Here is a 14,396-nt window from a genome sequence, read left to right on the forward strand (position 1 = left end):
AACAGAATACTACGATATAACTAGCTTTACAGTATGTGTATGTGCTTCAATATCCCAGAGAATACAAAACTGCAACAATATGTTGGAAAACTGGCACTGCGGGGTGGTTTTCAAGTTCCATTTTATTTCTTGGGAAGAGATGTGTTTTTAGAATTTGCCTCGTTCACTGCAGATATTCTCTGTCAATTGTTTGTCTGCAATTGTTTTGCGAAATAGTTGGTCACACTCTTCTTCTCTGAGGTACATGCATGATGTTTTATTTTCTTGCTCCTGCATTGTTGTTCTGAGGTCGATATTTATTTTATCCAATGTTGTTGGTCAACCTCTTTAAATGTGCACTCCGCACATTCAGCAGCATTTTACAAGTCGTCTGAATACCATTTTACTAGTTTTAATGGTTCTGCAAATTTTCCGTCATTTGGTTCGAAGAACATTAAATCATTAATATACATTGGATGGGTCACTTTTCCTGACCCATTGGACATTATACTGTTAGATGTTAGGGTGTATCCCTGTCCTTGATCTTCAATGAGTTTGCTCAGTAGGTTCAGAACTGGGCAAAACAAGAGGGAGAGAGACAGTCACCCTGGAAGAACACATGTTGTATCTTCACTTCTGGTATTTAGTTTGTCCAACAATTCCTGGGGACTGTTTTAAAGTTCTAAGAGAGGTTCTTCATCATTCCCATTTTGTCAGAATTCTACAGCTTCCAGGTTCTCTTGGCCTCATTTTTCAGATGCTGATTACTTGGTCAATTTCCTGATTTCCACATTATTTCGATCAAAGTCGCTGTTTACTGACCCCTCGATTAGCAATGCCATGTTTTCCTTTTCATGCACAAGTACAATGTCCTGTCGCAATGCTTTGTTTTCTCTGTTCACAATTGATGGGATGATTTGGTCAAACGTGAGGACTGCATCCTCATGTTCAACCAATCGCTTTTGGTTCATGCTCCCTTGATTTTTTCTGAGACCCAGATGTTGAAATTTTTTCAGTCGTCTCAATGGTGAACGTTGCACACATTGTCGTCCTTTTGTGTATGCAGTTATTCAGACAGTTGTTTTTTCCTTTCCTGAAAGAAGGTGACCGGTATTTTCTGTTTCTACCTTGCAGAACCTACACTTTTTTAAATAAAAGTCAAGAGCAAGAACACTGAACGGATCAGGAAACAACAGAAAAAAAGGAGCAGGAGAAACAGGTTTCGGAGGAATGGGAGGGAAACACCAACAGCAGAGGTGAAGGATAAAATAGAGGGAGAGTTGGGCAAATAAGACGAGTATGAAGGAAAGATGGGTAGTGGCGGATGCATGGGGTCGACAAGATGGATTCAGAAGAAAATTTGGAATGAGCAGGGTTTGGAGTGGGTTGTTAACAGGGGTACAAAATATCATGGATTGAATGAGGGGAGAGTGGAGTGGAGTGACCATCAGTATCAAATGGGGTGTATTGTACTTTGATGTACTTTGATGTACTTTGATGGTGGTGAATTGGATCAAACGTGCTATCTTCTTGAAGATCTGTCGGGCTTAACCTGAAGGTCTTCTCTTCTTTGTCTCTTGTGCATGGATTTTTGATGCCGCTTCAACTTGGATTGATACAACAATGCCTTGGTGCACACAGAACATGTGTAGGGCATCCCTCCAGTGTGTATTATTTGATGCCACTTCAAATTGGAGAAGTCAACAAAAGCATTGAAGCATTCAGAGCACTTGAAAGGTTTATCTCCGGTGTATTATTTGATGTCGCTTCAAACTGAAGAGCTGAGTAAAAGCCTTGAGGCATTCAGAGCACTGGTAAGGCTTCTCTGTGATGTGTCGTGTTTGATGCTGCTTCAACCTTGAGACGTCAATAAAAGCCTTGAGGCATTCAGAGCACTTGAAAGGTTTATCTCTGGTGTGTATTATTTGATGTCGCTTCAACTTGTAGAGATGAGTAAAAGCCTTATCGCATTCAGAGCACTGGTAAGGCTTCTCCCCAGTGTGTATCATTTGATGCCGCTTCAACCCTGAGACCCAATCAAAAGTCTTGAGGCATTCAAAGCACTTGTAAGGCCTCTCTCCTGTGTGTACCTTTTGATGTGTTTGTAAATGTGATGAATGAGCAAAATTCTTGCCACACACAGTACATTTATCAGGCCTCTCTCCTGTGTGTTTTCTTTCATGTCTTTGTAAATGCGATGAATGAGCAATCTTGCTGCACACAGGACATTTATAAGGCTTCTCTCCTGTGTGAGTTTTTTGATGTCTTTGTAAATGTGATAATTGAGGAAAATCCTTCCCACACACAGAACATTTATAAGGCCTCTCTCCTGTGTGTGTTCTTTGATGTACTTTTAAAGATGACGAATGAGCAAAATCCTTCCCACACACAGGACATTTATAAGGCCTCTCTCCTGTGTGTTTTCTTTGATGTATCTGTAAATGTGATAATTGAGGAAAATCCTTCCCACACACAGAACATTTATGAGGCCTCTCTCCTGTGTGTGTTCTTTGATGTACCTTTAAAGATGATGAATGAGCAAAATCCTGCCCGCACACAGGACATTTATAAGGCCTCTCTCCTGAGTGTTTTCTTTGATGACTTTGGAAATGTGATGAACGAGCAAAATCCTTGCCACACACAGGACATTTATAAGACCTCTCTCCTGAGTGTTTTCTTTCATGTGTTTGTAAAGATGATGAATGAGCAAAATCCTGCCCGCACACAGGACATTTATAAGGCTTTTCTCCTGTGTGAGTTCTTTGATGACTTTGTAAATGTGATGAACGAGCAAAATCCTTGACACACACAGGACATTTATAAGGCTTCTCTCCTGTGTGTGTTCTTTGATGTCTTTGTAAATGTGATAATTGAGGAAAATCCTTCCGACACACAGGACATTTATAAGGCCTCTCTCCTGTGTGTGTTCTTTGATGTACTTTTAAAGATGACGAATGAGCAAAATCCTGCCCGCACACAATACATTTATGAGGCCTCTCTCCTGTGTGTTTTCTTTGATGTGTTTGTAAATGTGATAATTGAGGAAAATCCTTCCCACACACAGGACATTTATAAGGCCTCTCTCCTGTGTGATTTCTTTGATGTGTTTGTAAATGTGATAATTGAGGAAAATCCTTCCCACACACAGGACATTTATAAGGCCTCTCTCCCGTGTGTGTTCTTTGATGTACTTTTAAAGATGACGAACGAGCAAAATCCTGCCCGCACACAGTACATTTATAAGGCCTCTCTCCTGTGTGTGTTCTTTGATGTCTTTGTAAATGTGATGAATGAGCAAAATCCTTCCCACACACAGGACATTCATAAGGCCTCTCTCCTGTGTGTGTTCTTTGATGTACTTTTAAAGATGATGAATGAGCAAAATCCTGCCCGCACACAGGACTTTTATAAGACCTCTCTCCTGTGTGGTTTAGTTTTTGATGATTCAAGGATGCTAACCAAGAAAATTCATTGTTGCACACAGTGCACTTGAAAGGTTTCTCTCCCATGTGCATCCATCGATGCTTTTTCAAACGTGAAGCAAAAGGAAACGCCTTGTTGCGTACAGAACACAGGTTGGGTGTCTCTTCTGTGTGTACCCATTGATGCGTTTGTAAAAATGATGAACGAGCAAAATTCTTGCTGCACACAGGAAATTTACAAGGCTTCTCTTCTGCGTGTTCTACTCTCTGATAATTCAAGGATGCTAACCAAGAAAATTCCTTGCTGCACACAGTGCACTTGTATGGCATCTCACGTCTTGGTGTTGCTTGACATAATTGGGAACTTGACTTGGAATAAGAAACCATTTTCAAATGATTCTCTGCAAAGACAATTTAGAAAACCATCAATAAACATTATTACTGTGAAACATGCATCATTTTAAAAAAGCACAATGTGCAGTAATCCATTTTCATCGAAAACTGGCCCGAAAGGACAAAGGGAGAAACTGGTCAAAGGAGGGTGTGCCCACCCACCCAACCCCACCCCCTCCTCACTCTCTCTGGTACTGGCTGTGTGGCGGGCGGTTACAGAAGTCATCGCTCTCGGGTTCTGGGCTTGGTCGCGGGCGGTGGCGCATCTTTGGCTCGTGAGTGCCTGTGGAAAAAGGTTGATCAAGAGCGCTCCGGGGCAGTCATCTTCGCGAGGAAGAATCCGTCTTTTTGGCTCTCTTTTGTTCTGGCCTGGCTTGAGGAGGCTGCGCTTCGTGCTGTGTGAACCTGAGAGATTTATAGGGGCCTTGTGGAGCGCGGAAAGGCTGGAGGAGGAAGTTTTGCTACCGCTTCGCAGCTCAGGTTGCCATGTGGCGATTCGCGCCATTTCGTGCGCGGAGACTCGGGGACCATTCACGTTCGTCCTCGTTGGAGCAGGCTGTGTATCGACGAACTCATCACACCATTTTCTTTTCTTTTATCATTCCCTTGTCTGTAATTGTGTCTGAGTGGAGGATCCTCAAATTAGGAGTTATCGTTTTTTTTTACCTCCACATTAATTTTGACATTTTATCATCTGACAATTATTTCATTGAATTCTTTTTTTTATTTGCATTTCATTCTTGTATTGTGAATTTTCCTTGACGTGTGTGTTTATTTGTTTGTGGGTTCGAGTAATAAGCCCTGTGATTCCATCGTACAGGTAAGACCATGGTTTTATTCACCCTTGCGCTCCAAAAATAATTCCGCAAGTTTCGAACTGACGCCTCGGAGTTAACTGTTCGGCTATCTGTCCAGGGCTGGTCCTCATCGGCCCTCGACAATATTTGAAGCTAACCTAAGAAACACATTCATCAGTATATCATCATCATACCCAACATTTCATTTCACAACATTTCATTTCACAACAACAACAGCTCTGAATGCCTCAAGGCTTTTATTGACGTCTCAAGGTTGAAGCAGCATCAAACACGACACATCACAACACAACATTTCATCATCATACCCGTATTCATCAGTGCTACTTTTTTTGTTACTTTGACTTGATTATTTGAGATCGAGATTGTGATATGAGCAAAAGAAAATATGACGTAAAAACTCGGCTGAAAGTCGAAAGTAAGCTGTGTACTGGTGGCACATCTGCTCTGTGAGGCTGTAAGTCCAACTTTCCCATCCAGTTTTTGATAAATTTGTATTGACCTTCCCTTCCAGCTCTAACTGATAATTTAAAATAAATATAAATTTGGACTCGGTTCCTTTTTATTGATACGTGTTGGGTTCTGATTTACAGTGTATATTCAATCAGAGCACAAAATATTGTTGCGGTTTTGTGAATAAAGAATGACCCCACCTCATAGGTAGTCGCACCACAACATGCAGCCTCACTTTAGTTCAGTTATTTCTTTGTAAATGTAAGAGTAGTCTCCTTTCCTGTGTTACTTTGCGGTGAGCAGGCCAGTAAGTGTAGGTCTCAATTGGGCGAGAATGCCATGTGCTCGGCCTGGAACAAGTCTGGCAAGGCCGATGGGAGGAACTGCAGGGAGTGGCCGGTAAGCAGCGAGCCACCAATCAGAGCTCAAGGGGAGTGGCTCACAACGGCGGTGAGAAGAAGGGCTTGGAACATTCGGGTAGGACCGGGGAGGGGCCATATAAAACCCTGCCTCGAGCCCCCCGCGTCAGAGAGAGTCGCCCCGAAGGAGTCAGAGAGAGTCGCCCCGAAAGTCGGAGAGAGAGTCATAACGAGTGAGTCGCCCAAGGTTCGTGATTGGTTCACAGTGAGAAAGAGACATTGTCGTAGCACGAGTAAAGTGCCTGGCTTGTTATAGTCGTTGCACACAAACTCTCCCCGTGCCCTGCGCCGTGAACAACCGAGGGCCACGCCGGGCGAGCTATCCAGAGTGAACGGTGCCAGGACGCGTTTGGGAGCGCGAACTTTTCCTTCCTCCTTCTCCCCGCGTGAGTGAGTGGGCCCTTTGTCTGGGAATTAGTTAAAACTGTTAAGCATCTGCTCTGTATCTCTTCGCCCTGTACATTGTAAATAAACCTGTTCTTCCTTCTATTTGATCGTCCCCGTCAGTTCCATCTATTGGCCTGGCATCGCACGAATAAAACCGCTCAAATCGGGTTCAATAAAAGTAACGGCACGAGTCACGTGATACGCAAACCGCTCGGCGTACTCCATTAGCGTGGATTGTGCGTTGTGCGAGGTCCTGTCCCCGTTTTCGTGGCAGCGTGGGTACCAAAGGTGCTTGTGGAATCGACCCGATACCCTTTTCCACGCTCGCTACAGGAGTGGCGACTCGGCCTCGTGGACACGAAGACCCAAGGGGGAAAAGGGTTTAACCCCCCCCCCCCCCTTTGTACGTCGACGGGCTTTGGGAGATCCGCAACAAATTGGTGTCATGAGTGGGATAATTGGACCTAGAGTGCGCTTCACGCACTCAAAATTACGACCGAACGAAATTTAGTTCTAAAAACCAAATTATATTCGTGCGATGTCTGGCCAAGGCGGTAAAATGCCGGTGGGGGTAGTAGAGGAAGAATTAATGGCCGAGGACCAACAGGGACAGTTGGTAGTGGAGGCATTAGATGAGGGGCGGTAGCTGGTGAAGAGAATGGCAGCGCCTCACACGTGGCAGCGGAAGCCAGGCCTGCTGTGCAAGCCGGGATTAGCAGCGAACTACTCAGCTCAAATACAGGCAGCCATGAAAATGGAGGGGGGTCGATTGGCTAATCAAATGTATGCCCTGGGGGACAAAACCACCCGGGAAAGCCAAGTTCCATCCATCGTTTTTCGGGTGACACCGTCACAATTTCGGTCTTCGAGGCCGGCCGATAGGCACAGTGTGACCGGAAGGGACGAGGTTCTCCTGACCACGTGGCCCTTGACTTGGTTTGTCCGCACAATGTGTGCGCTTTCAGGATGAACTTTAGCCGGGGAGCGTTTGGGCGCCCCAGTCTGATACTGCCGCCCACGCGCAGAACAACTTGTGAGTGCACGTGGGTCCCGGCGGTCCCACTGGCCTAGCGCTACCATGTTTAGACAGCGAACTCCGTCCCCGGGCACCGGCACCTACTCCCGGAAGCAAGAGAGATCAGCAGTGCCGGGCACGGTAGGACACCCGCGGAGCCCCGGCGGACCAGGGGCGCGCGAGCCCATGCATTAGCATGCTACGGCGGAATCAACGGCTTCGGCCATGGCCGGGCCGATACTCGGCCCAGTCGCACCGGAAATGAACTGGTTCGACGCCCGCACTAGAGAGGTCGCGGGCGACTGAGATGGTATTAACAAATTAGTTAATTAATTTGAGACGTCCGATTGCTAGTGTTTGGAAATTTGGACGAGCTTGACCCTAGCCTTTCCCTTGCGAGGGCAAGGAGGAACTTAACACTTGACACTTAAGCTTAGTTTGAAGTACACCCTGCCAGCGCTCCCGATGGGACGGCAGGGCAACCAGAAGGGACGAGGTTCTCCTGACCACGTGGCCCTCGATCTGGGAAGCGAGAGGCGTTCCATTAGTGGACACGCCCCTCACGCCCGACTTTTGGGCGGCCCCGGCAGGCCGTTTGTTTTGACGTTCCGTGACAGGCCCCGCACCCCCACCTCCGGGCCGACCGGGCGACCGGAATGAATCCCGGTGTCCCGATCCGAACCTTCAGAGCGGGCCGGCTGGGGAGTGCCAAGCACCCCGTACCTGCACTTTCCGTCCCTACGGTCCCAAATACCGGAACCACCCGCATACCACTTTATTCGACAAAATGAGGTGCGGCCTACAGCCTTAGAAAACCAACCCTATATAAGTCAATACCTCCAACGACACAGGCGCACATTCGTGCCGCGTGACGTGGTGACGTCATCGCGCTTTCACCTTAAAAGATTTATTTGATATAAATTGATATTTTGATATAAGCCTGAGAAAACCAACCCTATAGAAGTCAAATGGTCCAATAAAGGGTGATGGGAGGGTGATGGGAGGGTGATGGGAGGGTGATGGCAGGGTGATGGGAGGGTGATGGGAGGGTGATGGGAGGGTGATGGGGGAGGGTGATGGGGCCTCCCTATAGAAGTCAGTACCTCCAGCGACACAGGCGCGCATTCGTGCCCCGTGACGTGGTGACGTCATCACACTTTCACCTCAAAAGACCCATTTGATATAAGTTAATATTCTGATATAAGCATTAGAAAACCAACCCTATATAAGTCAATACCTCCAACGATACAGGTGCGCATTCGTGCCGCGTGACGTGGTGACGTCATCGCGCTTTCACCTCAAAAGATTTATTTGATATAAGTTAATATTTTGAATAACTTGGTCAATATCAGTCCGAATTTCGCCAAATAAAGGTTCCCGTTATCCACAGATACCCCTGTATCCTCCTAGAGGCGAAGTCAGGATGAATTTCGCAAAAAATAAAGTCCTTCGGCAACGAAAATTTAACATGGGGCTTTCCTATGTAACTTTACCCCGAGGTAATTCCACCAAAAATCCCCGAAATTTCGCGGGTCCCGTTCTATTGAGTGTTAAGCTAATCTAGCGACTGCAAAATCTGAAAACAGAATTAAGATCCGAGTCCCCGTTCACTCTCGAGGGCCTCCAAGAGCAAATCGCATATATTCCTAATGAAAAAACCCCGGAGTTCCTAAATCCCAAATCCCATGCCATCCGATGTCAATCCATATATCTATACCTCACTACGAACGTTATGCATCTAATGATAAGCATTAAAACCATCAAAAAATATTTTGTGACCACTTTATTTAATAAAATGAGGTGCGGCCTAGCATCTAGTCGAGACCAAGTCACCCAGGCCGACCACCCATTCCGACCCCAAATTCCTCATCGACGATAACTAAACAATATATTATATGAATCGCACCTAGTGTAGCAGCATAGCAAACCTGTTGTGCATTTTGTGATACAAGCACCAAATTTGGCACAAATGTACATTAATAAGTTGCGAACATTTTCAGATATTGGGCCAATTGAAATTCCGTAATTTTTTTTTTCAAATTTTTTCAAATTTCGTAATTTCAAATTTTTCGGGTGACACCGTCACAATTTCGGTCTTCGAGGCCGGCCGATATAGTGGGGCGGCTTAGCCCAAATATTCAAAAGAATTGTGCATTTTGTGATACAAGCACCAAATTTGGCACAAATGTACATTAATATGTTGCGAACATTGTGTGGTCAGCAATGAAGACGAGAGTCTGAATTACATGTATGCAAAAGACCTTGTGAACCAGTGAAGCAAATACACGGGTAAACATGAATTAAATCTAGGGCATGATATAATTTCCATGATGTTTACCTCTACACTCAATGGTGGAAGGAGGTAATGTTTTGATCCCAGCTTGTCTGTATGTCTGTTTGTCTGTTAGTCCACAAAATTCCAGACAAAGCTTGTAGTAGTGGTAGTTGTAGTGGTGATAACAGAAATTGTTATATAGAACTGAACTTATATTATTATTATATGCAGAAAATAACTTCATTTCTATATGCCCTGCAGTGGACAGGTTAATTGGTTTATGCACTGAAGGGGTCACCCTGGTGTGCACTGCTGTGTTCTGCCTCACTGAGTTGTTCAGGTATGATGTACTCAGCACAAGCTTCCGGTCGGCCCGGAGGTGGGGGTGCGGGGCCTGTCACGGAACGTCAAAACAAACGGCCTGCCGGGGCCGCCCAAAAGTCGGGCGTGAGGGGCGCGTCCACTAATGGAACGCCTCTCGCTTCCCAGATCGAGGGCCACGTGGTCAGGAGACCTTGTCCCTTCCGGTCACACTTTGCCTATCGGCCGGCCTCGAAGACCGAAATTGTGACGGTGTCACCCGAAAAATTTGAAATTACGAAATTTGAAAAAATTTAAATAAAAAAATTACGGAATTTCAAGTGGCCCAATATCTGAAAATGTTCGCAACATATTAATGTACATTTGTGCCAAATTTGGTGCTTGTTTCACAAAATGCACAATTCTTTTGAATATTTGGGCTAAGCCGCCCCACTAACCGTACATACCTCCTTCTAGATCTTGTTCTTGTCTTGATATACTCACTCCAGCTCACCCTATCACGACTGAGTCCTCTCAGCTCTTCCAAATGGCGTCCGCTCCGCCTCGTGTCCAGTCCAACTCCGAGCTCTTCTTCTTCGAAAGACCTTCGACACTCATGGCGGGGGCGTGATGACGTCACTGCGCTTCAGTCTTAGAAAACTAAGGGCGTGATGACGTCACTGCGCTTCAGTCTTAGAAAACTAATTTTTATATAAGTTAATATTTTCAATAACTCCTAGAGGCGAAGTCTTAGAGAATTTCGCAATAAGAAATAGAGTCCTTCGGCGACGGAAATTTAACACGGTGTTTCATCCCGTCCATGAAGTTCCATGATGTTCCATCCCGTCACACGTCACACGTTTTTTCACCTTTTATGCGATTGTGTTTTGTATCGATTTTGTGCAATATGAATTAAATGTCTTTGAAACAGCTGTGAAACGTCTTTCCACAACCCTTCCGAAACCGATTGGAGCAGTTTATTGCCGCACAAAACGAGATCCGCGAAGCGAGTTGGTCGAGTCGTGCTGACAAGATGGCGACACGGCAGCTTCACTTTTCACGGAGTATGAGCGTTCTATATATTTTCAATTCAGTGCGCCCGTGATTGTGGCATAGACATGACCATTGGGCCTTCACGGTGTAATTTGTGCGAGGCTTTTATCCGAGTGAGCATGAGTCGAGAGGGCGAATGTACGGGTTGGGAATGTATGGGTCTCCCTTCCCCCACCCGGCAATGCCAGTACTGGAGGACGTCACAGGATCGGTGAGTCTCCAAAATCCGCTTCGTGCTGTTGCGAATATGCAGGACTATGTCCGATTGTTGTGCTGCTCTCCGGCCATGAGAACTGCAACGTCATTGTTGAATGGCCATCCCCTTCCCTCCCCCTTCCCTTCCCTCCCCCTTCCCCCTCCCCCCCTTCCCCCTCCACCCTACACCTCCCCCCTCCCCTTTCCTCCTCCCCCCTCCCCTCCCTTTTCCTCTTCCCCCTCCCCCTCCCTTCCCCCTCCACCCTACCCCCTCCCCTACTCCCCTCCCCTCCTCCCCTCCCCTCCTCTCCTCCCCTCCCCCCTCCCCCCTCCCCCACCCTTCTCCCCTCCCCCACTCTTCTCCCCTCCCCCCCCCGTTCCCCTCCCACCCCCTTCCCCCCACACCCCCTCCCCCTCCCATCCCCCCCTCTTCCCTCTCCCCTCCCCCCCCCCTTTCCCCCTCCCCTTACCCCTCCCCCCTTCCCCTTCCCCCCTCCCCTCCCCCCTTTCCCCCTCCCCTCCCCCTTCCCCTCCCCCCTCCCTACTCCCCTCCTCCCCCTCTCCCCCCTCCCACCCCTCCCCCCTCCTCCCATCCCTCACCCTCCTCATCCCCCCCTCTTCTCCCCTCTCCCCCTCCCCCCCATTCCCCTCCCCTCCCCCCCCCCCCCGTTCCTCTCCCCTCCCCTCCCCCGCCCGGCAATGCCAGGTACTTCTGCTAGTATATATATATATATATGGCACTGAGGGCACCATGTTCACAAACTACCAAAGGGTTTGTGGGACAAGGAGGAAATGCGGACCAACATGAGAACAATCAACAGTGGCCCAGAGAGGAAAATAATGGGAAAGAATGAGTATGTGTGGAAGAGATTGTGGGTGTGTGTGGGTGAGTACATGAGGTAGTGATCAGTATCACTTCTGAAAGGCTGAAATGAGGACGATGCAGTGGACACACAGAGACGATTCCATAATCGAGAGAACATGGAGGTGAATTAATGCAGGTGCACAACCTGCATGGAAATTGGTAAGGTGAAAGAGCAGGAGGAGTAAGGTCAGTTGTTAGTTTGTGCAAAATATAGCGATCACCAAACCTGACGTCAGTGGGAGAGTGACCGTTTCCCCCTTTCCCCCTATTCTCTGCTGTTCGTCTTCCCCTTTCCTCCCTCTTCTCAACTGTTCATGTTCCCCCTTACCCCCTCTTCTCTGCTGTTCATGTTCCCCCTTACCCCCTCTTCTCTGCTGTTCATGTTCCCCCTTTCTCCCTCTTCTCTGCTGTTCGTGTTCCCTCTTACCCCTCTTCTCTGCTGTTCATGTTCCCCCTTTACCCCTCTTCTCTGCTGTTCATGTTCCCCCTATCCCCCTCTTCTCTGCTGTTCATGTTCCCCCTTACCACTCTTCTCTGCTGTTCATGATCCCCCTTTCCCCCTCTTCTCTGCTGTTCATGTTTCCCCTCACCCCTCTTCTCTGCTCTTCGTATTCCGCCCTTACCACTCTTCTCTGCTGTTCATGATCCCCCTTTCCCCCTCTTCTCTGCTGTTCATGTTCCCCCTTTCCCCCTCTTCTCTGTTCATGTTCCCCCTTACCCCTCTTCTCTGCTGTCATGTTCCCCCTTTCCCCCTCTTCTCTGCTGTTCATGTTTCCCCTCACCCCTCTTCGTGTTCCCCCCTTACCCCTCTTCTTTGCTGTTCAAGTTCCCCCTTACCCCTCTTCTCTGCTGTTCATGTTCCCCCTTTCCCCCTCTTCTCTGTTCATGTTCCCCCTTACCCCTCTTCTCTGCTGTTCATGTTCCCCCTTCCCCCCTCTTCTTTGCTGTTCATGTCCCCCCTTACCCCTCTTCTCTGCTGTTCATGTCCCCCCTTTCCCCCTCTTCTCTGCTGTTCATGTTCCCCCTTTCCCCCTCTTCTCTGTTCATGTTCCCCCTTACCCCTTTCCTCTGCTGTTTGTGTTCCCCCCTGACCCCTCTTCTCTGCTGTTCGTGTTCCCCCTTTACCCCTCTTCTTTGCTGTTCATGTCCCCCCTTACCCCTCTTCTCTGCTGTTCATGTTCCCCCTTTCCCCCTCTTCTCTGTTCATGTTCCCCCTTACCCCTCTTCTCTGCTGTTCATGTTCCCCCTTTCCTCTGCTGTTTGTGTTCCCCCCTGACCCCTCTTCTCTGCTGTTCGTGTTCCCCCTTTACCCCTCTTCTTTGCTGTTCATGTCCCCCCCTTACCCCTCTTCTCTGCTGTTCATGTTCCCCCTTTCCCCCTCTTCTCTGCTTTTCATGTTCCCCCTTTCCCCCTCTTCTCTGCTGTTCATGTTCCCCCTTTCCCCCTATTCTCTGCTGTTCGTGTTCCCCCTTTCCCCCTCTTCTCTGCTGTTCATGTTCCCCCTTTCCCCCTCTTCTCTGCTGTTCATGTTCCCCCTTACCCCCTCTTCTCTGCTGTTCATGTTCCCCCTTTCCCCCTCTTCTCTGCTGTTCATGTCCCCCCTCTTCTCTGCTGTTCATGTTCCCCCTCTTCTCTGCTGTTCATGTTCCCCGTTTCCCCCTCTTCTCTGCTGTTCGTGTTCCGCCTTTCCCCCTCTTCTCTGCTGTTCATGTTCCCCCTTACCCCCTCTTCTCTGCTGTTCGTGTTCCCCCTTTCCCCCTCTTCTCTGCTGTTCATGTCCCCCGTCTTCTCTGCTGTTCATGTTCCCCCTCTTCTCTGCTGTTCATGTTCCCCGTTTCCCCCTCTTCTCTGCTGTTCGTGTTCCCCCTTTCCCCCTCTTCTCTGCTGTTCGTGTTCCCCCTTTCCCCCTCTTCTCTGCTGTTCATGTTCCCCCTTTCCCCCTCTTCTCTGCTGTTCATGTTCCCCCTTACCCCCTCTTCTCTGCTGTTCATGTTCCCCCTTTCCCACTCTTCTCTGCTGTTCATGTTCCCCCTTACCCCCTCTTCTCTGCTGTTCGTGTTCCCCCTTTCCCCCTCTTCTCTGCTGTTCATGTCCCCCCTCTTCTCTGCTGTTCAGGTTCTCCCTCTTCTCTGCTGTTCATGTTCCCCCTTTCCCACTCTTCTCTGCTGTTCATGTTCCCCCTTTCCCCCTCTTCTCTGCTGTTCATGTTCCCCCTTTCCCCCTCTTCTCTGCTGTTCATGTTCCCCCTTTCCCCCTCTTCTCTGCTGTTCATGTTCCCCCTTTCCCCCTCTTCTCTGCTGTTCAGGTTCCCCTTTCTGAGTTCTCCTGATGTTCCCATTGTTATGTTGTGTCCTGATCTGTTCTGTGTCCAAGTTCTTCCATGAGCCTCGACCTTGTGTGATAATAAAAAGTACAACATTAACATATCGTGTGTGTGTGTTTTGGTTCAAACCTTCAGGTTGAGGGAGCGGATCATCGACGTACTCGGACTTCACCTTCACAACACCTGAAAGAAAAAAATCCATTCAAACAAAACTTTCAACAACCACCAGAAGGTGACGGTGTGGACAGAAGGACACGTACCTGGTCCCGGGTCTTCATCCTCGGGTGGAACGACCCTGGACCCGCGATCTGAGGAAGAATCTCCCAGAACGGAGACATCTCGGTTCATGGCGCACCGGAGGGGACTAAAAGGTACCGTGATTTAAGGTAGTGTGTGGTCATGTGTTGCACTCGGATACACGAGCACAAACCACGTGTTCTGGTAAAACAGATCACGTGCTCTGGTAAAAATGAATCACGTGACGCGTTGCCTCAACAAACGA

General features: G+C 48.1%; 1 protein-coding gene across 1 annotated transcript; it reads right to left on the bottom strand.

Moving 5' to 3' along the window:
- Positions 1-1,718: 1,718 nt before the first annotated feature.
- Positions 1,719-3,731, bottom strand: LOC144892107 (uncharacterized). The gene has a single exon (XM_078777320.1). It carries the CDS (start codon positions 3,729-3,731, stop codon positions 1,719-1,721), a length of 2,013 nt encoding a protein of 670 aa, XP_078633446.1.
- Between the last annotated feature and the right edge of the window lie 10,665 nt (positions 3,732-14,396).

This window comes from Myxine glutinosa, chromosome 5, assembly GCF_964187855.1.
Source record: "Myxine glutinosa chromosome 5, kmMyxGlut1.1, whole genome shotgun sequence".
Classification (NCBI taxonomy): Eukaryota; Metazoa; Chordata; class Myxini; order Myxiniformes; family Myxinidae; genus Myxine; species Myxine glutinosa.